Source organism: Sminthopsis crassicaudata, chromosome 6, assembly GCF_048593235.1.
Source record: "Sminthopsis crassicaudata isolate SCR6 chromosome 6, ASM4859323v1, whole genome shotgun sequence".
Taxonomy (NCBI): domain Eukaryota; kingdom Metazoa; phylum Chordata; class Mammalia; order Dasyuromorphia; family Dasyuridae; genus Sminthopsis; species Sminthopsis crassicaudata.
In genome coordinates this window covers 142,696,184-142,720,523 of record NC_133622.1, presented here as the reverse complement: position 1 = coordinate 142,720,523, position 24,340 = coordinate 142,696,184, and the positions used below count along the sequence as shown (strand labels likewise).

The window sequence follows — 24,340 nt, the reverse complement described above, 5'->3', positions numbered from 1 at the left end:
ACTAATTTGTTCATGGAAAATATAACAGTAGGAAGTGATGAACTACCTTGTTAGCAGGACTGATTATCTCCACACAAGAGTTAGCCCTTAAGAACTTGAGAGTATTGATTCTACAGACACATTGTGAAATCTGAAAGAATCCCACCTTGACTGAATAGAAGCAGCTTGAAAGGAAATGAGTGATAGTAAGAGAAAAAACTTGAATGAAAAAGCTGGTAGGAGGTAGAAATAAGTGTACCATATACACCACATTGTGGGTTGGCTTATACAAACCAAAGATGGAAAACAAGGAAACACTTGTCTAGTTTAGCTGTACTACAGGATACATCTACAGAATACAGATGTGCTATCAAATACGTTATAGAATAAAACTCAGGGGTCATATAACTGTTGTGGAGGTAAAGGAAAAACAACAACAAATAATTGTTCTTTTAATTACCAAGCTTTGTGATAACTACTAAGATCTTTCTAATCCTTTTTGGAAACGTGTGATATAAATTATAAATACCTAAATGAAGAAATAAATAAATAAACAAACTTCTTTCTCTTTTGGAATAGCTCCCCAACAGATGGTTCTATCGCCCTCAGCACATAACCCTTGCCAAAAGTTACACAAATGTTCATGGCCCAGTCAGCAGATAGCCACCTGAGGTGGCTGTTTCTTCTGTCTCTTTCTCCAGTCATGGAGCCTGAACCTGTTTACTAATTAAGGGGAAAAATAAACTAATGGATCCCAGTTCTTAGCCTCCCAGCCTCACACAGATCATCTGCTATGCAGCTTAAGGCAGCTGAGATTAAACCTTTATTTGCAGAGCCTGGTCCTGCTCCCAGCTGTTTTTACCATACATCTCCTCCATTTATTTCCATTTTTCTCCAGGTAATTTGAAAGACCTTGCACCACGTGCAGAGTCTGAAGTGTCAGATGGGGAATTAATTGAGAGCCTTTATCCCTCTGAGCATATGGAAGGTAGTTTGAAAGCATTCAGTTTTGATATACTATTTCCCCTATAATCCTGTTGGCAGAATTATTTGGGAAGAGTAGTATAGAGCTTTGGATGCTGTGTGTGTGTGTGTGTGTGTGTGTGTGTGTGTGTGTGTGTGTGTGTGTGTGTGTATAGGAAAAACAGTTGTAGAAAAGAAAATTTTTGACAATATCTGCTTTTTTCAAAATCCCAGCTCTTGCAAAAATACTTAGCTCAACAATACCATATACTAATAGTATTTCTCATGGAAATTATTCAGGATTTAGAAGACTGGTTCAAAAATCAATCATGATGAAAATAATTCTTATTTTGTCTGGTTTTTAATTTTAAATATACATATATATTGCATATGTATATATGTATGTGTATGCACATACTCACACATATACTGTTTATGTGTCATAACCTACATGGAGCTTTTCGAATTGATTAGTGAGTAAGTGAGAAATTGGAAATTCTTCTAACCCTCTATTTCTAACTGGCCTCAGGTCATACCTTGTACCTATTATCAACAGACAACAGGAAACGTGGATCTACCTAGTATGAGTACTTTGTCATCTGTCTAGTAATATCACCCCAGCCCACACTAAAAATCATTTTACTGAAAATCACTCATCTATATATGCTTTCTACCCTAAACTCATTGGGAGCCAGCCCAGTCTCATTTTGTATTTGTATTTTCAACACAAAGAAATCAGGTCCAGGTCCAAAGTATATTGGAGCTTTTTTTCTAGGAAAACTAAAATTTTGACTTTCCAATTGCTCTGATCATTAGTACACCATAAGTTTGCAGTATTCTCCTCAGCTATGTTTGCTTTCTCATTTTCCCTCAGGATGTGGTAGTAGTTGGAGAGGAAAATTTCACCACCCCTTGCTACATTCAGCTGGACCTAGAAGCTTGCCACATCCTCACAGAGACACTGAGCACATATGCCCTGGTTGGGCAATCTACCACCAAAGCAGCAGCAAAGCGCCTAAAACTTGCCATCTTTGGGCCATTGTCTTGCTCATCTTTGGAATATAGCATCCGGGTCTACTGTCTAGATGATACACAGGATGCACTTAAGGTAAGAAACTAATTGATTCAATAGTCATTTTTAGTTTGCTTTTTGCTTTTTCAATCATTCTACTCTATTAATTAAAAAATATTTGGTAAGTAGGTGCTGTAATAGGTATTGGAGGAACCAAGAAAACTATTGCAAAAATAGATACTTATTATATAGGAGAAAAATAATTATTTAAAAAGGAAAGTAAGAACTCTCATTAGAATGTAAACTCGTAGCAAATAGAAACTGTTTCATTTTTATGCCTTTGTAATCCTAGAACCATTCAACACCAGGCTTGGCATATTGTGGACATGTAAGGAGTGTTATAAGAAGAGACATTATGAGAAACCTAGAGAGGAACAAGTAGATTTGGAGTTAGGATTGGATGAGTCAGGAAAGGTTTTCTTTAGGGGAAAGCAATGCACCAAGTAGTCAACAACTTTTTCTTTGTTCTATTCATTTGTAAATTTTCTATAACATTTAGCCCTTTAGAATCCACTCTTCCTGAATACTCTCTCTTTCCCTGGGTTCCATGGAATCATTCCCTCCTGCTTCATCTTCTATCTGACTGAATATTCTTTGCTAACTCAACATTTGCTTTCTGTGCCCTAAATGAGTGTCAGTTCAGTTCAGTTCGGTTCAAACCAATAAACAAAATGCTATTCTCAACCTTCTGTTTTCCTCTCACTTGGTGATAATATGTACTCCCATTCATTCAGCCATCTCTTCTCTATGTAGAATGACTATCAAAACTCTGTTTCCAGCTTTAGTCTGTTCCCTGAGATCTTCCATTCCCATATGTCGGAGCTATTGAAAAACTTGGGCACATTCTATGAGCATGTTCAGACTGAAGTGGTCAAATTCTCCTTTAAACCTGAGCCTTCTCTCAGCTTCCCTATTTCTGTTCATGGTAGTAATAAATGGCATTTATAAAGTACTATGAAATTTTCAGAATAATTTACATACATAAATCTCATTTTCTCCTAATGGGGGAAATGTTACAGATATTAATTCAATTCTACATAAGAGGAAGCTGATGAGTTGACTTGCCTAGTGTAGTCATTTGCTCTTCATACTTGGAGAACTTTGACTCTTCCTTCCCTTATTGACCACCTTTAATTGCTCACATATAACCAATTGTTATGTCCTATTGATTTTATCTCTCCAATATCCTTGCCATTCTCCTTTCCTCTACTACTTACATTGCTACCACTCTAATTCAGATTCTGATCCCTTTGCATTTCCATTATAACAACAACCTTTTAATTGGTCTTCTGGATTCTTTTCTTCAAGTATCTCTCCTTTCTAGGACATCCTTCACATAGTTGCCAAAATGATCATCAAAATGAAAAGATCCCTCTCCTGCTCAAAAATTTCCATGGCTCCTTGTTTCTTATAAAATAAAATATAAATTCCTTAAACTCCTTAAACTAACCTTTAAAATCCTCTACAATCTGGCAACAATCAGATTTCAATTGCTCCCATTCATCCAATTATATAAACTATCCCCCAAGCTCAATATGCTTCTAAATTTTTGCAGGCCATACCCCAAGCCTGGAATCCACTCCTTCATTTCCTCTGTTAAATGAAATTCTTATCATCCTTCATGGTTAGGCAAATGTGTCGTCTCTGTAAGGAAGCCTTTGCTGTTGCTTCCTGGTGAAATTGTACATTGACTTTCAAAGAAGAAGGGACTTTGATGGCCAATTAGTCTCAGTGTCTAATATCTAATTTGATAGTAAATAGAAACAACTGGTTTTAAAACACACATTTTTGATTCCAACTTCATTGGTCTTTCTAATACACACTGTTTCTTCTTCCTCCTGAAATTTTCTTTGACCCCTTCATTTCATGCCAACAAACATGCCTTGAGCACCTACTCTCTGTGTTGGGTATTGTGCTCAGTTCTGGGGATTTAAAACAAAAATGGAACATCATTTTCTTAAGCCTTTTTCTTTTAGAGGAGACAGTGGAGTATACAAAATGCACAGAGACAAAGAAAATCAAAATTTGTGTAAGTTTTTTTTCAAAGTGGGGGCACATACAAGTAAGTGGATCTGATTAGGCCTGGTAAGGAAGTGGCATAAGAACTGAGCTTTGAAGGAAGCAAAAATTTATATCAAGTGAAGGCAGGGCAGGAAAGCTTTCCAACTATATACCACAGGCAAAGGCACAGAGATGGGAGATAGAATATCATGTGCACAAAAATAGTTGATAGGCCAATTTGGCTAAACACCATGTCTGATGGCAGGGATGCAATTGGTCTAGAAAAGTAGACTGGTTTATGAAGGCATTTAAATTCCAAAAAGCAAATTTGTCTTTTACACTAAAAATGATAGGGAGACACTGAAGTTTCTAAAGTGAGGAGATGACACGGCCACCTTTCTACTTTAGAAACATCAATTTATTAGCTCTATGGAGGTAGTGTTGGCCAGGGGATACTGGATGCAGGGAGATAATTTAGCAAATTATTACAATAATCTATGCTAGAAGTTGTCTAATTTAAGACAGAATTAGGTTGGTTTTAGCATAAGTAGGAAGAAAGGAATGGATATGGAAGATGTCATAGAGATAAACTTGATAAAGTATGGCAACAGATTGGAATAAAGAGACATGTAGGAGATCCCCGCATGAAGGACATAGTAGTGATGGCAGCAATAGAGACCGGAGAAGGGTGGCATGGACTAATGGTCACTAGAAGGGCCCCGGCCTGAAACGGAGACCTTAAACGAGAGAGAGAAATGTAGATGACAAGTGATAGAGGGGTTGGCTTGCATTCAAGAAGACATTAAGCAAGTTTAACTTCTGTGCCTCAGTTTTTTCATCTATATGATGGTAATGATAATAATGAGTTTACAAGAAAATGATTTCAGAAGCACTCAGAAAGACTAACATGAACTAATGCTTAGTGAAGTGAACAGAACCAAGAGAATGTTGTACACAATAACATCAATATTATGTGGTGAAGAATTGTGAATGACAGTTATTCTCAACAATACAATGATCCAAGATAATCCCAAGTACTAATGATGAAACTTACTATCCACCTCCAGAGAAAGAGCTTATATTGATTAATTACAGGCTAAAAAATTCTGTTTTCCACTTTCTTTTTTATTTTTTTAAATCTTCTTATACAAAATGACTAATATGGAAATGTTATATATAATAGCATATGTATAACCAATGCCTGATTGCTTGCTATCTCAAGGAAGGGAGAGAAGAGAAGGAGAGAATGATAGAATTAGGAACTCAAAACCTTAAATAAGAATCTGAGTTAATAAATGTAGCTCACTTTGCAAATTTTAAAGTACTTATAGAAGGTGGTAAGTGAACGCAGAAATGCTAGGATATTATTACCAAGAATGGGAATCTGGGTGACTAGAAAAAAAAGTACTACATTTAATAGAAATAGATAAATTAGATGGAAAGGAGAAGTTTAGGAGTCAAGGAAGATGATCAATTCTGTTTGAAACGTGTTATGATTTCTTTTGAAAAATCCATTTACAAATATAGATGTAATGTAGGATTGAAACTCAATGTTGGATTGCAACACAATGTGCTTGTTGTACTTGTTGCATTCCACATTTTCCTACTAAATGGTGAACTCTGAGAAGGGATAGACTGGAATTTCTTTTTTCCCTTTTGTATCCTCAATACAATCTTATTAATTGTATTGAGATGTTATTAATTATGATTAGTTTGGCTCTATGATTTTATTTGTGTAAGGAATTCTCAGCTAGATGCATATTGGCATTTGCTCTGCAATATATAATCATAGAGGGTTGCCTTGGAAGCTCAGAGGGTAATTGATTTGTACGAGATCAAAATACCAGTTTGTGGCAAAGGGGGAGACTTAAATCCAGGTCTTTTTGACTCCACAGTTGGTTCTCAAACACAAAGTCATGTTTTATTTTCATTTCACACATTAGTGAATTCACATGGTATATATAAGTCCAAACATGAGACAGCAGACCAAGGGTGATCCTGTTAGTCTGGAGTAGACAAAGTATGAATAGTACGAGATAAGATTGAAAGATGGGGTAGAACCAGGTAATATGCCCAGGATGATCAGGAATATGAAGTTCAGATTTGTTGCTGTGTCCATAGTAATGTGTATTTATAGCTAATTTGAATGCTGTCTAAAAATTTACTATTTCAAAGAACAAATACAGTCAATAATCACCTGAAAAAATGCTCCAAGCCACTAACAATAGAAATTCAGAAAAGATAACTGGAGTTCCCATTTCACTCATTAAATTGGCAAATACAAAAGTGACAGACATGGCCAATATTGGAGGGTTTATTCCCATGATGGATCAGGCTGACTAAGTTGCTACTGCTGGAGTGTGAACTATAAACATTTTGGAAATATGTAACAAATGTTACTAAACTATTCATACCTTTTGATCTAGCATTACCACTACTGAATAGATATTCCTCTCAAGAATGTAAATGATGGAAAGTAAGGTCCCACACATTCAAAAATAATCAAAATAGTACTTTTTAAAGAGGCAAATACTTGAAACTAGATGGATCTTCATCAGTCAGGGAATGGCCAAAAGAAATTAGATTATGTAAATGCTATGGAATTTTATCATAAGAGAAGAGGAATTTAGAGAAATATGGGAAAATATAAGTAAATGCAAAGTAAAGAAAAAAGGACCAATAAAAAAGTGCCCACAATGGTTATTCTAATGTAAATCAAAACATCATCTGACTAGAATTCAGATTATGTTTGCTATCTACTTGTGGTTGAAGAGGACTGATGTTGAAATATACTTCTCCCTGAGTAGAAAGATGAGGGACTGTGGGTACAGATTATTGCATATGTTGTCAGAAACAATATATTTGTCAGTTTCTTTAAATTTATTGCCTTTATTCTGAGGGAGGAAGAGGAGGGGAAGTGAGGGAGTTATAAACAACAAACTATATATATATGTTTTAAGTTAGATGTTCCACATGAAGCATCTTTATGCCTAATTCTCCCAGTGGGTACTATTTATGTTCCTTGAATTTCACCAAAAATGTAGAATATTGCAGAAAAAATTGACATTTTGATGATAGTAAATTTTATTCCATATTTATCTTATATGTCCTTCCTTTAACAGAGATTGGCATAATTATGGACTCTTTCTCTCCTCCCCTCCCTTTCAGTCTCTTTCTCTCAGAAATGTTTCTCTCTTTTTTGTCTCCCTGTGTGTGAGTGTGTGTGTGTGTGTGTGTGTATTTCTGTTGTCTGCTTTTTATTTTAATTTGTTTTTCATTTTCTCTATGGGAGATGTGGGAAAAAGGAGAAAAGTACCTAACTAAAGGCTGCTATTTTGCAGAATAAATGAAACTGGTCTGATTGTAACTTCCAAAATACTAGGCTAATTGTTTCTCTAGCATAACGATTACCGTATTTACCTAAAGCATAACAAGAATCTTGGTATTTTTGCATTATTGTGGCCATAAGGTACAAAGAAGTCTCATTTGTTATTCATGTATTTTTAATGCTAAGTGCCAGCTCCCCAGAGGCATAGAATCTATAAATGTCTCTTTGTAAACCGTTGATCATGATAGAAACAGCTTGTGTTATTTTCACTGCTTCTTTTTATTTTTCTTTATTAAACCTGTTCGTCTGCCTTTCTCAGTATTGGCAATTTGCATTTGTCTTCCACAAATTAAAATAAAGTAATCAAAATTAGGTTTATGCTATAGAGGCATAGTGCTCTCTCAATGTGCTTCTTGTGTGTCAACATGAATGGAATACATATAAAATATGAGCCATACTCCCTATCAGTTTTTTAAGGAAGGTACTTTGAATTATTAAAAGATTCACCCTAAAGATCCATGATTCCCATAAAGATCCATCCTATTCTCCAGGCAGAGGTCAAATGCATAACTTTATAAGCTATACTGCCAGTTTTTAGGAGTGTCATTTTTTGCTAAGAATATAAAAGAAGGAACTGCTTTACTTTGTTCAGAAATTATCCCTGCAACCTGTGGGCATGTATGTTATATGGCATATTAACCTTACGTGGTGCCAAAAAAATTTCATTTTCTTCATCATCTCAAATATGGTTCAGTAGAATATTTCCTAGGACGTTTGGAGCCAATTACATTTGTTTTTGGAGGATTGGAAGTGCTTTATGCATTTATCAAAAAATCAGAACAGCATTAAACTAAGAAAGAGGCTAAAGAGTAGTGGACAGTTCACTCTCTAAGGGTTATATTTATATATTTATAGGAAGATGGTTTAAAAAAAGGATTATAATTCTTTTTTTAGAACTGAGGGTATTAAGAAAGATCATTATCATTTTTCCATAGTAAGTATGTGGTCTGAAAGGCAACAAAAAATAATGAGAGGCTAGATCATGTTAGATTTGATCTACTGTGGCTTCTTTCCTCATCTCCCCACTTTCCTCTTTAGGTCCAGAGGGTTTTATGGCATTTTCCTTTAGACATATTAGCTAATAGAGCAAAGCAAAATCACCTGGACTTTCAAAGCTGCCTTCAGTAATTTTGGGAGTATTGACGTTGAATTAGAATATACGTGCCGGAGTACAAGGCAAGGGCTGATGAGAAATAACAGCCTTTATTTAAACATCTTTTAGGAGGATTCTATTCTGTGTGAGTGGATATTTTAAGTGCCACTGAAAACTCAATTCAAGGTGGGTTCAGCTGATTTGGTACACATGCTGAGAATCATGGGAATAGCTCGGAGGTATTCCTTTAGTTAAATTAAGAGGTCACAACCTATTTAAAAGATTGGATTTGGTAGTCCTGAACTCAAGCCTTTCTCTTTGTCCTACTCCTGTAATTATAACAACATCATTTGTGTGTTCTTTCTATCTTTATTTTCTGAGACACAAAGCCCAGCAGAAATAAATGAATAAGTAAATACTTAAGTATTTAATAAGTAAATACTTGACAAATTGGCAAGTGCAGTCTAAATCAAAGAACAGTTTTATTTGGAGAAATTGAAAGGTATCTAGGGAGGAAAAAAACGCCTATGTGCTAATGAATCTTTTGTCTCACTACCCAAAGAATATAATTTACAATAGCTTCCTTCTTCACTGTGGACAAGTTTATGTTAAACCCTAAGGTTCTGGGCCTCTGTGGAACTATTTGTTGAAAGAAACTCCCAAAATGCCCAATAGTTGTTGTTCATTAAGTTTGTAAGAAATACACATATGATCTAAACAAAATACAAGATGGTGAGCCAATCTGGTTATATTTATTTACTAAAGGGAGGAGGGAAAAGGGTGGAAGATAAATTGTTTTGCTTGGATTAACAGCAGTTCCATATGTCCAGGTGCTGCTAGTATAATGAATCTGTACAGAACATGCAAATCACATGCTAAGAAGCGAGAGAAATGGAGCAATCAGAATAGAGAAATGAACCAAGGTTTACATCTGAGTGCTGTTCATCTGCATGGAACCTATTTGAACCACTCATGTGCAGGATTTTAAAAGAAGGAAAGAGGCCTTGCTCAGCCCTACTCCATACCAACCACCTTCAATTTCAGTGCCCTATCAGTGACCTATCGCCAACAGCATTAATGAGCTTTCCAGCATGAAAAAAGCCTCTCTCCTCCTAAATACCTTTAAACTATTCTATCCTCTGTCTCATCCTTCCTGATGATCATTAACCTTCCTGGTTAATAAGAAGGAAAAGGTTTCTTCTTCCTGGTAAGATACTGTCCTATTAATTACAGTATATTAGATGTCTTTTAGACAGTGACTACATGTGCAAGTATGTGATGGAGTGGAGAAAGTCCTGGCTTTGGATTCAGATATTTAACGTCTCTAGACTCTCTTCTTAACCTCTCTTCTTCAAATGTTAAAAAACATTTGGAAGTTGGAATAGAGGACCTCTGAAGTTTCTGTCAGCTCTAAATCTATGATCATAGAATTCAAGGGAAAGGATCTCCAAGTTTAGACTTTCAAGCAGTATAGCCGATTGGGGGACAAGTGTCTTGGGAGTAACCATCAAATCCTGCCAGTTCTGCTTTCTCCTTATGAGGCTGATCCCCTTTCTTCCTTACAGTTAGGGTTGTTTCATGTATGGGACTAGGTATAATTAATCTTTTTATCTCTCTCAGGCCTCGGCAGAGTCTTCTGCACTTAATAACAATACGCAGTCAATAGACACTGATTAACTGCCTTCTAGATGCTAAGCATTGGGGCAACAAATAAGAAAAGGAAAGACACTCCCTGTACTCAAGGAGTTTATAATCTAATGGGTGAAGACAACCTAAAAGAAAGCTGAACAGAAGCTTGGGGGAGAGAGGCTAGGAAAGAAAGTACCTGGCCAGAGCTTAGTAGACTTCAAGCCCAGAAGTGCAACTGTTGGGATTGAAGAGCTGGCTGATCTGAGGTGTGTGTGTTTAAATGGAGACTTTGGAAGGTACCATTTGCTTTTCCCTTCAGCTTTCCATTCAGGGAGAGGAAAGTAATGAGGTTACTAAAGATGTGTGAGTACCAAAGCTGATACAGTCTCACAGGATAATGAGCTTACTGGCGAAAAGATTTCCTAGGAGCATAATGTTGGTAGACTTCTAGACCAAGGGGTACAGATGGTGAGAAACATTAATAGTAACAGTCCTAGTTAATTAAAGCTCAGTATAGATAGTACAGTAACCTCCCACTCTGAGGCTACTGATTGCCAGAACCATACATATCAATCTTCCCCAGATAGACATGAAGACAAGCTGATGTTAAAAGTGCCAAACAACTTTTCTTTATTGGTCATCTCAGCAGGGGTTAGCAGGAAGCAAGATCAACTGTATGTATGCCTCTGCATCTCTCTGCATCCCTGAATCTCTCTGCATCTCTCCACATCCTTCTCCTTTCCACTTATGGCAGAGCTGGTCATTTATATTTTCTCTCCTCTGGGATTACCCCGTGTCTAGCTCACTCAGCACTGTGTAGGTAGATCCACAGAAGGGAGACACCTGGAGTTAGTGCTGGGTTCTAAGAAAAGATCTAGCAAGAGGACACACCCCTTGCCTTCTCAAGGAAACACCTATAAGATACAACCTCCTGCCTCAGAGGCCAAGCCCCCTTCTACCTCCTGGCTTCGCCCTACCAGTTGATATGGCATACATGGCAAATTTCAGAAAGTCCCTAACATAACTTGCCCAGGGTCACACAGCTAGGAAGTATTAAGTGTCTGAGGCCAGATTCGAACTCAGAAGTCAGAGAATCAAAATTTTAAAAATCAAAATGGGAGATCAGGATAAGATATGCTTCTTAGCACCCTTTCTGCTGCTGGAGCATCAAAGGTGCCTGAGACTTTGTGAGACTAAGGAATAAACTTATAATCCAATTTCTTTTTTCAACTAAATCATGCAGGTTTGTTCAAATCTATCTGTGAAAACCAGCTAAATGCAAACTATAAAAGAATGATAGCAAGATTATGACTTGTCTCATACCATTTCTATCTATAAGAATTCTTTTAAACAAGATGAGGTAATAACAGTAGAATTTATATTAATTTAATTAATAAGTATTAATGACTAATCGTACTAATAGCAGCAGTCATTTGTATGGTGCTTTTAAAGTAGACATTGTTAATAAATATCTGTTGATTGATTCTCATAGTATCCCTGTTAGGGATATAGTGTACTTATTCTTTAGTCCCAGTTTCATAGATGAAGAAGATGAAAGACAATGAAGTTAAGTGACCCTCTGGTTTAGCTAAAATTCAAACCAATGTCTTCATAGTGCAAACTCAGTGCTATTTCTACTGTATAACACTTATGTTCATTTGATTGCATTTAATTGATCTGAATATGTGAATAAAAGCAGAAGGTATATGGGGAAATTATTAGAGAGCATAGAAACTAGATAAGTTCAGGCTAAAATCTGGCATTTCCTGATTCCCCTATTCCCCCCATTCCTTCTTTTTTTTGCCTCTATTATCTCCACGTGATCCAGTCTGTATCTTGTTTGTACATAGTTGTTTGCATATTGTCTTCTCCCTTAAACTATGAAGACGGGGACTGTCATTCACCTTTCTTTTTATCCCTAGCAACTGACACATAGTAGGCACTTAACATATTTATTGACTTAATAGGCAAAGGAGAAGTGTTAAAAGAAGACCCTGAGAGTTTAAAAGGAATTTCAGCAACCTCATTGAATAGAATGGGGGGGAAAGGAAAAAAAACTGAAATTCTTAATATGGAGAAATACAAAATCTTTCTTTTCTTCAGGGGTGAGCTGAGCAGCAGACATGTGGCATGGCCATTTCCCTAAGCATCATCTTTTGGCATTTCCTTTAGAAAGTGACAAAGACTTTCCTGTCCACGTGAATAAAAAAAAAAGAGGTGATTCAGAGTAATATTATGTGGCAGGAAGCAGCAGCAGTTGTGGGAGTGGCAGGCAGAGCCCTAGAAATGAAGTGACTTGAGTGGAAAATATTTGCAAGTGGTCACAAGAGTCAAGCCTTGGACTTATTAGGAATGAAGTGGGACAGACTTACACAGGAGGAGAGAGAAGTGTCCCAGCATACATGATGAAAGAGATTTTTCCTGGCAAAAGCCTGTGCCAGAAGTCAGGAAACAGACAGGTGGACTGAAAGCAGACTGACAATAGGGAGGGACTGAATGCCAGGCAGTGCAGCTTGAAGGCCTGGTGGTCAGGGAGACAGACAGCACATGGGGATAGCAGCAGCAGCAGCAGTAGGATCTAAAGAATTGGCAGAGGAAAGAAGCAAACAAGCTTTTTTCTTTGGTTTTTGCGTGTGGGAAGTCATAACCATGACAGCCACAGAACCAGAGTTGAGTTTCTCATTCTATGCTATATCCCCAAAGAACATTGTAGGATTCAAGATTGAATAGAAATGAGACATAATCTGTGACCTCTTGAAAGGGGTTATAATAAAATCGAATGAAAAGACTGCCCTTCACAAATATTAGGTCTTTGGAGATTGTACAAAAGTTTCATACTGTGTCTTTACAGGATGACAATGAAAAGAGCACCAAATTTGACCTTGAAAGAGCTGGGTTAAAAATCATCCTTAGATACTTTCTAACTCTATGATCCAAAGCTCTTTACCTTTCTTTCGCTTATTTTGTCATCTGTAAAATGGGGGCTTAATATTTGCACTGTATACTTCACAAGTTCATGATAGGAAGGTGCTCAAATTTTTGTGCAAATATAATCTTTTTTTTTTCATTTGTTAGTCCATGTCAACCTTGGATTTCTAGATGAGTGGATTATTCTTAGCACCCTCTGCATGATTTGTCCAGATCCAGTGAGTCTCAGAGCACTAAGGATCATTTTTTTTATTTGTCTTTGTTTCATGGTTTGTTATGACCAAAAAATTCAACATCTACTGGCCAACTTACTCATAATAAACCTTTCCCTATATGTAAGCCTAATTGAGATGCTCAATGTAAGCAACGGCATCTACATGGAAATACTGATGTCAAGCAGAGAGAATAAAAGAAGGGATTCAAGATGGAGGGAAAGGGATTAGTTTATAGTAGATAGAATTTGATCCTAGGAACTTTTTGTCTTCAGAAACCCTGAACCTCAATGCCATAATCCCATTAGCATCATCAGGACAACTGCTGTATATATGCAAATAGGTATCCAAAGACTCTAGCATACTACTCTATTTGGGTGCTCAGTTACACTTTTTTTTAAGTGATTGATTTAGGAAAATTTGCCTATCCTATTAGCTAGAAATTAGTAAATATAGATCCCAAATTTATAAAAATATTGATATTTAAGTTGTAATGCTGATGAGAATTATTAATAATAATATTGATAAAGTACATTATATAATACATTATAAAGTGTTTTACAAATATCACTTCATAAAAAACAAACAAAAAACAAATATCACTTCATATTTGATCTTCACAACAACCCTGGAAAGTAATTGCTATTATTAGGTGTTAATATAGATGAGAAAACATAGGCAGGCAAAAGTCAATGACTTTCCCAGTATTACACAGCTGGTGTCTGGAGCCAGATTTAAATTCTTTTTTTTTTTTCATTTCTAGGTCCAGTTCTCTATCTTTCTTCCTTCTCAAACCTCACCCCCTTCACATCCAACCTTATTGCCTAGTAGTATCTATTCAACTTCTACATCTCATAATTCTCTCCTTACCACTTGCATAGCTAGTTCATACCATTGTAGCATTATTGTTATAACGTTGTCCTCCTGATTGATTTTTCTATTTCTAGTCTCTTTCTTCTCCACATCTTCTCTAACAATATTCTCTAAGCACATGTCATTCTTTTGCTTGAGAAGTTCCAGTGGCTCTCTTTTCACATCTAAGAACAAGCCTCAACAAGGTGGCTAAAGCCAATCACAATCTAGCGTATCCTATGTTTTCTAGCCACACTCATACATCACACACTTTTGTTTCAGCAGTTTGACATACCATCTCCTGCACATCCCTGATGATTCTCATCTCTGACTTTTGTAATCTTTGAAGGTCAGCTATAGAGGTTATTTGCCTTGCCTTCCCTGATCCCTATAATTGCTAGTATCCTCAACACTCAGATAATCTGGGATTTAATTCTAGCCATGAAACATGTCATTATGCAAGTCACTTAACATCTGTAGATGTCAGCTTCCTCTACTTTAAATTGAAGAAGTTAGACTCTGACCTCTAAAGGGTCTATCAAGTTCTAGAACTGTGATCCTCCATGGAGGAGGGTCTCAGCAAACTTAGTTTCTGTATGTGTAGAATCTTTCCCACCCCAAATAGAAGCCAAGATTCTCAAGGACAGAGAATGATTTTTTTGTTCATTTTGGTTTTGGACTTTGCGTATTCAAGACTTTGTACAGAGAGTGCCAGGTGCATAGTAAACATCCAATAGACTTTTAGTTTGTTGTCATTTTCCTGCTCTCCTTTTCGACCAGCCCTTAATAGCATAGAAAGTATTTATCCCCAAATATCCTAAAAAATAGTTATGCTTACAAAATATAACATATCCCTTTAAATGTACAACCCTGAAAAGGATCCAAATTTGTTAATACTCTAAATAATATTAAGTTATAGCTTTTTTCCCAGCAGATGAATTTCTTGTTTCTACCTATAAAGTTGATCAGTCTGCTATTTCTCAAGTCAGTATACCTCAATCAGCATTAGTTTTGGTAGCTCACTCAGGAGGTATGCATTAGCTGCTGTGAATGAAACAGATTTCACAGGCTTATTCTGATCTAAGTCCTGGCTGCAAATAGACTATTCTTTGCACTGTTCACTATTGGTTTTGTCTGTTCTTGCACATCTTTCTGTCACAGGAAAGACAGATAGAGACCATGATAACAGGTTTTTAACAGAAAAACCTCTCCATGGGCAAAGTTGGAGAGATGGGAACCACATTGTAGAAGCCAGAAATAAATCCTTATCTCCTGCGAGAGGAAAATTCCATTTTGGAATCAAGCAAGCTATTTGAAATGCCTACCAGAAAGCTAAGAGGATCCAAAGGGGAGAGTAATTTTATAGGTAGTAAGGATAACCTTTTTAAAAAGAAAGCATGATTTGATTATATTCTACTTTCCATGTCAACATTGTTTTCTATGTCTTTATGTATTTGTCATATAAAATATTTTAACATAAAATAAAAAAGACAAAAATGATTTCAAGGCAATTACTATAAATCTCCCTTCTCTTATTTCTTGGGGATCTAGAAAGGATCTTAAAGTCTAATAGTTCAACCCTTTCCTTTTATCAATGCGGAGATAGAGACCCCAAATAGAAATTCTAAGAACATACCAAGCAGCAGATGATAGAAATACAAAGCTAGGTGTTCTGATAGAACACAATGCTCTCTTTCTACTGTCCAGCTATACTTGTTTTATTCCTGCTGAAACTGGTTATTTCATTCAAGAGGGAAAGCTAGGGTTCTGATCTCCAGTCCCATAGATAACGCACTTAATATATGAGCAGGTTCAAATCAGAAGGCATCACCTTTCTTCTTAAACTCACCCCCATTCCAACAACTTCCCTGTTTCTATTGAGAGCAAATCACAGGAAGGCCTTTATTCCAGTTTATCTCTGATATGTTCTGGCTGGGTCACTTAGGCAAGTCACTTAACTTTTCAGTGCTCTATATTTTTGAAATGCCTATTATGTGCCATTGACATTGTGCCAAGTGCTAGGTATACAAAAGAGGCAAAAAGTAGTCAATGCCTTCATAAATATAATAGGGAAGAGAATAAAATAAGTTATGTACAGGATAAAAAGGAAATAATTAACAGATGGGAAGCATTGGAATTAAGAGGGGTTGGGGAAAAGTGATTTTAGCTGGAAAGCTATGGAGATCAGTAGGCAGATCAGAGGCATTCCAGACATTGGGAACAGCCAAGGAAAAATTTTCAGAGATGAGAAATGGAGTGTCTTATTCATGGAATAGCCAGATGATAGTAGCCATTTCACTGGCCAGTATTACTGGATCAAAGAGTACATGTTGGGGAATCTGATATAAAAGCACTGGAAGGACGGGGTTGGATTATGAGAGCTTTAAATGCCAAACAGAGCATTTCGTATTTGATCTTGGAGGAAATAGAGAGCACTGGAGAGTACATAGCCAGACGTGTGCTTTAGGGAAAAACTTGAAGTAGGCAGTCCACAATCAGGCTATTGCAGCAGCTCAGGCATGAGATAATGTTCCAGAATGCAGGTAATATCAGAGGAGAGAAGGGAACATATATTGGCAACAATTGGGAAGAAACAATTATGACTTCTAAGTTGCAAGCCTGAGGGACCAGGAAGATACCATTGCCCTTTGGAATAACATAAGGAAGTTAGGGATGGGGCATTAGGAAGGAGGATAGTGAGCTCCCTCTTGGACATTCTGAGTTTAAGATGTCTGCTGGCCATCCAATTTGAGAAAGGCACTTGGAGGTGTCAGTAGAGGGACTAAGACAGGTAGGTAGATTTTAGGATCATCAATGCATTAAACTCCTGGGAGCTGATGAGTTCATCAAGTAAAATAGTATAGAGAGAGAAAAGAAGAGCTTCTGAGACAGAAGTTATAGAAAAGTGCTGATCTGAATTGACAGAAGGATTCCCTTCCCCCAAAGAATTCACTGGCTCAGTCCTTATCCTGATCCCTGTCTTTACTCTGTCTTAGGCTTGAATTCATAAAGGTATACATTGTCTAAAACTTGAAAGTGTCTAGAGGAGGAAAATTGCTATGAGGAAGAGGCCATGACATATGAGAATTGGTTGAAGGGAGTGGGCATGAGTAGCATAAGAAAAAGCCTCAGGGGAGATATGATAGTTGTCTCCAGCTAGATGGAAGGCTGGCATACAGAGGAAGGATTAGGTTTCTTCTTTTTGGCTCTTTCAGGCAAAACTAGAAACAACAATGGGAGTTCTAAAGAGGCTCATTTAGGCTCAATGTCACAGGAAAAAAACAACCAAAAAAATTGAAAAAAAAATTATTGTTCAATTAGTCTTGTCTGACTCTTTCTGATTCCCTTTCAGGTTTTCTTGACAAAGATATGGGAATGGTTTGACATTTCCTCCTCTAGTTCATTTTACAGATGAGAAAACTAAGGCAAAGAGGGTGAAATGATTTACCCAAGGTCACACAGCTCTTAAGCATGTTAGACTAGATTTGAACTCAGGTATATGAGTCTTCCTGACTCCAGGCCTGGCATTCCATCCACTGTGCCACCTAGATGCCCTTATTACCCTTAGAGCTATCCAAGAAAGAAATGGATCGCTTGATGGCCATCTTAGTGAGCATCAAGCTGTGGGTTAATGATCATTTGTCAAGTATGGGAATCACTTTCATGTATGGTTTAGATCAGATGTCGCCTGAGATTCCTTTTAAATTCTGAAATTATAGGCTATGGCTATTTAGGGTTTTGGATGGCCTTTCATATCAAGAAAATTTAGAATGATTACAGCATCTCTTAATGATCTACATAGTTCTAAATAATCTTTGCTGTTTGTAGAATATGCAGATTTGATATATTATTGGAACCAATTACCTCATGGAATACAACACATCTTCTTTTAGACATCCTAGGGAGATAATTTAGACATAATGAAGATCTATAGTAATCAGATAATTACTATCGATTGCTCTTTAGACATTTTGATGGGGTAATTAGGCCACACTGGAAAGAAGCCAGAACTGATTGATTGGCACAGGCATAATCTAAAAGATTTCTAATTATGTTTCTTTTCTTCTAATGGCTTATAAACAAACATCATTTTAGCTTTAGAACTTGTCAGGTGCCAGGTTCACTGGGAACATCAGCTTTCTCTTTTATGCTAACTAGACAATGAACATGATCACCATATGCTTATTATACATCATTGCTGAAGCAGAAGCAACTTCAATTATTTCTGGCTTTTCTTTTTCTTTTCCCTTTATCAAGATGAAGTGTGTGGCTCAGGGTTCTCCGGGTGAGTGAGAATTGCATCGGTATTTGTGATTGCAAGATGTTCTTACTTACCCAGCTTGCAAAAGGTCTGCATGAGTAAAGGCATGAGCAGCTTAAGCTATGCAATATGTTTCAATACAGAGTTTTTTCATGCTTGTGTGTATAAAGCAAGGAGGGGCTAGTGTGGGAGCTTCATAGCAACATTGAGTGATGACCAATAGTTAAAGGCAAATTCTTCCTACACTCCTGTGCAATAGGGAATTTATATTCTCTGTGAAATAGGGAATTTCTGTCTCTCATTTACCATTAGACATGAATGAAAAGAGTTCTCCTTTTTCATTCCCCTATTTCCTACCCTCTATTGAATTTTTATTTCCTTAGTAATAGATTTTAGTCAGAATACTGGTTTGACCAAATGGGTTGTTTCTTGCTTTTCATCATTTATAAGGCAGCTTGAAATGAAGCCCTAGCATGTCTAATCAATTAAATTTGGTAGCTGAGTCTTTATTAGATAAACCCTTATGGATTGGAGTTCATTAAACAAATATTAAGACTGATATACTTTTGAATTGAAACATTGCTTACATTCTAGCCTTGTTTAGACTTCATGATTGGTCATGTTGAGCTAGTTGCATCTTGCAGAAATCTTCCCTAGAGATTGAAAGCTCATTATCTGCTTAGTGTGAGCATCAGTAGCTTGCAAACACTTTTATCCTCCAGTTCCCTGTATCTCACTCCCTAACTACACTACTACTAATAACAGAAAAAAAAAAGAATCAAAGAGACACATCATATCATGGTAAAATAATGCAGCAAAAAGAACATTCGACTGGAAATGACAAGCTATTCTTGTCACTGTTATTATCTCTATGACTTACCTTTTTTTCTTCCTTTTTTCCTCCCTTTTATTCCTCCCACTTTCCCTTTCCTTTTTTCTTTATTTCCTTCCTTCTTCCTTCCTTCTCTCCTTTTCTTTCTTTCCTTCATTCCTTCTTCCTTCCTGCCTTCCTTCCTGTCTTCCTTCTTTCTTCCTTCCTTTTTTCCTATTTCTTTTCCTTCCTTTCTTCCTTCCTTTTTTCCTTCCTTCTTTCCTTCCTTCCTTCATTCCTTCCTTCCTTCTTTCACTCTTTCCTTCTTCTAGATATCTTGCTTAGACTGGATATACAGAAGTTTCTCATGTGTCCAGTCCTGTTGCTGATCAGCACAAGACAACTGTCTATTTTTGCTGTATGCTATTTTGCCTTTTTTTAAAAGTAGCTTAATGGGCCCCTTCCAGCTTAGATTCAGAGGCTCACCCTATTGGTCAGTCAGCTACATTGTCAGCTAAGCACACCTAAGTACAGCTGATCTACCAACCTCAATCTCAGTAGCAGCAATTACAGGTGTGGGCTTTACTCAGGGGCAGTTTTCTTTTGCTTTCTTGAAAATGCTTCATTAATCTCTTCCAATAGGTGTGAGAAACGCTAGTGTGTACAGTGTATGGCCCAGTATTGTTTCAGTCTAATATTAAACTTAAATCAACCAAAAAGTTGAAGCTAGCTAGGCATTTTCTTTTAAATTTACCTTCCTTATTAACTAAGTATTAACTCAAAACCCAATTTTCCTTTCACTTTAGCAACATGGACCATGTCTTGTTTATTTTTACATCTTTAATTCTGAGCACAGTGTTTTATATATTGATGCTGAATAAATAAATGAATTAATGCCCAAAATTTCTCTAATGTATTGGGTGTACTTGTCTTAATATGTAGACTATACAAAACAAGCTAAATTGGTCTTTGATGGTTGAGAATATTGAAATTTTTCAGGATCAGCATAAGAAATTTTAACTTTCTATACAACTTACTGGATCTTCTCCAAATATATGGAGATGGAATTTTTATTGGCCAAAATACAATAGTAATTCTATTTCTTCTGTGTTCCCCTTTGGTAATAAGAAACTTATCTTCCTATATACACATACACACACACACACACACACATACACATGCACACATACATGCCTGTGTGCATGTGTATGGATGTGTTTAATTAGTGATTGGATTGAATATATGCTTTCCCTAAGATATACTCATTTATGTTGTTTATGATAATTATTATAATTCATTTTTTGGCTTTTTTACCCCTAAAAATTCAAGAAGACAGTAACTGGAAGAGACATGGGGTGTAAAGGACCTATTATCTTATGCACAGTTCTGGTTAGATAAGTTTTAAATGCTTAAAAGTTTGCTGTATTCATTTAAACTCCATGACTGCAAGTGAGTTGATGGAGTTCTTGCATTCTTCTGCAGCAGTGATAAAAGTTAAAGACATCTAGAGAGATGGAAATAGGATCCAATCTTATAACTTCTCTCCAGAAATTAGTTGATTGCTCATGATGATAGCTGAGTTCTTTTGATCATGCATTGATAACATTAGGGGATCTACTAATTTGATTGACATAAATGATACAGTTTGATGATGATTTTTTGGCCATCTTTATTTCTTTTTTAGGAAGTTCTGCAGTTGGAGAGACAGATGGGAGGGCAACTCCTGGAAGAACCCAAAACTCTCCATTTTAAAGGCAGCACCCATAACCTGCGCTTGTCAATTCATGACATAGCCCATTCCCTCTGGAAGAGTAAACTGATTGCTAAATACCAGGTGAGAGTCCCAAGCAAAAGTGAAAATATCAGGACTTGAAGGTGTAAAAAGATGCAAACACATATTAGAGCACGAACCTGGAACTATATTCCTGCTCCCTCCTCCCCACAATTCATTTCAAGTTAATCTCTAGGGAGAATGCATCTCTAGGATGTTCTGGTACTGAAACTGGCTAACATTTTCAAATTCAAGTTCAAATTGGTTGCCAAAAAGTAATTTTCTATATTTTTAAAAGAGAAAAATCTATCTTTCTAATAAGTTTCTATAGAAATATTATAGTGGGTCACCAAATCCCGTTTCTAATATACACTCTGTATTGGGAGTGGGGTGAGATAGAGGAAGGAAGGAAGTACTGTTTATCCTTAAATTGGATCAGTTTCAAGTGAAAGTGGTCTTCCCATATGATCCAAATTAGAGTTTAGCAATGCCAGTTTTGTAATTTAACTTTGAAAGTTGAGAAAGTACCTCATTAAAGACTAAAATTTTATTTTTAAACTGTTATGGGTTAAAGGCAATAAAATAATAGGTTTTCAACTATTGGACCCCAACCTTATCCCATTCATCCTGTGGATTCTGAGAGGAATTCCCTTCATACTGAATCAGTTAGACCTAGCACAAACCTCTTGATAGCTAATCCAAGAAGTCCAAGAGTGACTTTCCAAATTCAGAAGCTGGATAAGGAAAAAAAAAACAAAACATCTTATCTCTTAATCTGTTTTAAACATATCCCTCCCTCCGTATTCTATTTAAATGTCTTTTAACAAGCAAAATATTCTAGCCCTATAGAAATATTAGTGCTTTACTATTGTTATTTTTTATGGATTTTTGGAAATAATTTCTTTTTTTAGCTTTTGAGAATTTTCATTTGATTTTATCTCATTTGTTTGCCCTATAGGAAATTCCTTTTTACCATATCTGGAGTGGTTGTCAAAGAAATCTACATTGTACCTTCACCTTGGAGAGATTCAGCCTGACCACAGTGGAGTTAGTTTGTAAACTCTGCGTGAGGCAGGTAGAGGGAGAAGGCCAGATCTTCCAGCTCTCCTGTACAGTATCAGAGGTAAAGAGGAAAATCACTACTTCTTACTATAGATTTCAGGAGAGAAAGGGGTAGTCTGGAGAGAAGGGACCATCTCTGTACCTCAGCTAATGCAAGATATATGTTCCTCAAAAAGTAGCTATATCAGATCTTTGTAAAGATTTGTATTTAAACACATTAGGGAAACTAAGTTATTTAAAGAAATACCATAACAAATCTTTGTAAAACAAAGCTTCAGTGAGAAGCACCTGTTAAAGTATCTGTATACACACTAATAGACACACATATTCTATATATGTATGTATACATATACATACATACATGCATACATATACAGGACATAAATAACTTGCTATGCCTATATACCCCTTTGCCACCTTTTTCTCCTCATTGACTTTTCCACACTTTTCCTCTCACTTTTGAATAGAAAAAGTTCTATGAGCTTCTTCCTAACTATTTCACACTTGTCTCTCTCCCTAAAAGTGAGAGAAAATAGAAGCTTCATTGTGGCCTCTTATTATTACCTCTTATGTGTCCCCCAAATGGACGCAGGCATTTGTCTCTCTTCTTCTCTGGGGATGGGATGCTCCAATGATAGGTTTAAAATCTGTGCATGTTTTACCAGTTTCTCTTTACTGACATTTTCCCATGCTATGGTTGGCATTTTGTTGATTTGCCTTGAATAAATAGCTATTTCTCAAAGCTTTCTTTATGATAAAGAAGATGAGCAGTAGATCATTTTAACTTGGTTTCAAAAACCATAACCTAAAACTTTGTAATTTTTAGAGAAACGAAAGTGAACAAAAGTAGATTCAGTATGTGAAATTTTGGGGTTCTTAGAGACCTCATGTGTGTACCACTAGCTGAGCCTGTGATTGCCCAAGTTAGACAATTTCCACAGTACTACATAATCAACTTAATATACAACTTTACCTGCAGTGTAACATGCCAGTGTACTCATCCTGTCCTCTCTATCTCACATTCAGAGACTTATCTTCCTTAGTCCTTTTCCCATATCCCATTGAGGTGCAATCATCTTTTCTTCTTAGGGAGTTCCATGAGCCTTTTGACTCATAAACCACTTTAGTCACAGCGACATTCATAAGGAATGATCTTGGTGTTACAATGCCATAGCAACCGCCAGTGCCTTCCGTTGCACAAGCCATATCTCTGAAGCACACAGTATCACCCTGCTGACTTTGGATGGTGTTCTCACTCTTTGGGCTCAGCAGGTCTGCAAAGTTCAATAACCACCCAGCTCCAATGACAACAAAAGCTGCATAATTTCAGAGGGGGAGGAGAATTATCCCTTTGATGAATGCTTTCTGTTAGGAGTGCTCATTTGCTGCCAGATGAAAAGGTGGATCAGATGCAGCAACAAATGAAAGACATTCAGCCCTCCCCTTCATCACTCTCTCTGTCTCTTCATAGAGAAAAGGCAGTTTTGACTATAATAGTCATAACTTAAGAATTATCTCTTTTTTTTGCTTTAGTGTATAACAAACACTATTTCTTTTGCAATCATGATATTGAGACTTTCCTCCTATTCAGAAATGAGTGACTTTTATCCAATGAAAGCGGACAAAAGTTTAAAGAAATAGAAAAAAGGCCAGCCTCTAGATGACTTAGGGGGATTATATGGGGCATGCTTTTTGCTTCTGGGTCAATGGCTTGAATCTACCCATTGTATGAATATTTGAATGAAATCTGGGGATTTATAGACTAGTTGCTGGACTAGTTGCTGATATAGCTAAGATGTTATACCCTGATAAATAACTGACTTTCAGGATTTCCAAAATCCCAATGCTCATGGGAACTTCTAGGAACATGTTTAAATTATATGTAGGCTATAAGTGCCAAGCAAATGGGGGCTGCATTTGCTTACCATTTTTTCTTCTAAATAGGACTCTTGCCCAGGATCACACAGATACTTGGCATGTGGACTAAACACTAAGTTTTAAAGCCAAAATTCCCAGGATAATGCTGTCTGTACTATAGTTTATAGCTCTCTTCATATACAAATAGAAGGATCTTAGAGATCTTCTAACCCATTTTTCATTAAGTGAATCCTGAGCTCCTTTACAAAAAATAGATTATTTAACTCTTGGGACCATTCATTTGGCTAAGTTTAACCAAAATGAGTTGTTAAGGGGCATCGCTGAATGATGATTATGAGCAAATCCTTTGTTTATTCATCTGTAAAAAAAAAAAAGTAATTTATCTGGAAAAGGAGGGGGTTGAGCAAAATGACTTCCAAAGTTCCATCCAATTTTAGATA

At 36.6% G+C, this 24,340-nt stretch overlaps 1 protein-coding gene across 3 annotated transcripts in view; it reads left to right on the top strand.

The window, feature by feature from the left end:
- UNC5C (unc-5 netrin receptor C) overlaps positions 1–24,340 on the top strand; it is a 400,598-nt gene that overhangs the window by 351,543 nt on the left and 24,715 nt on the right. For all 3 annotated transcript variants that reach the window (XM_074275498.1, XM_074275500.1, XM_074275497.1), the window contains 3 exons: positions 1,817–2,050; positions 20,874–21,023; positions 21,919–22,083. In XM_074275498.1, coding sequence (XP_074131599.1) covers positions 1,817–2,050; positions 20,874–21,023; positions 21,919–22,083 — 549 coding nt within the window. The remainder of the gene's footprint in view (positions 1–1,816; positions 2,051–20,873; positions 21,024–21,918; positions 22,084–24,340) is intronic.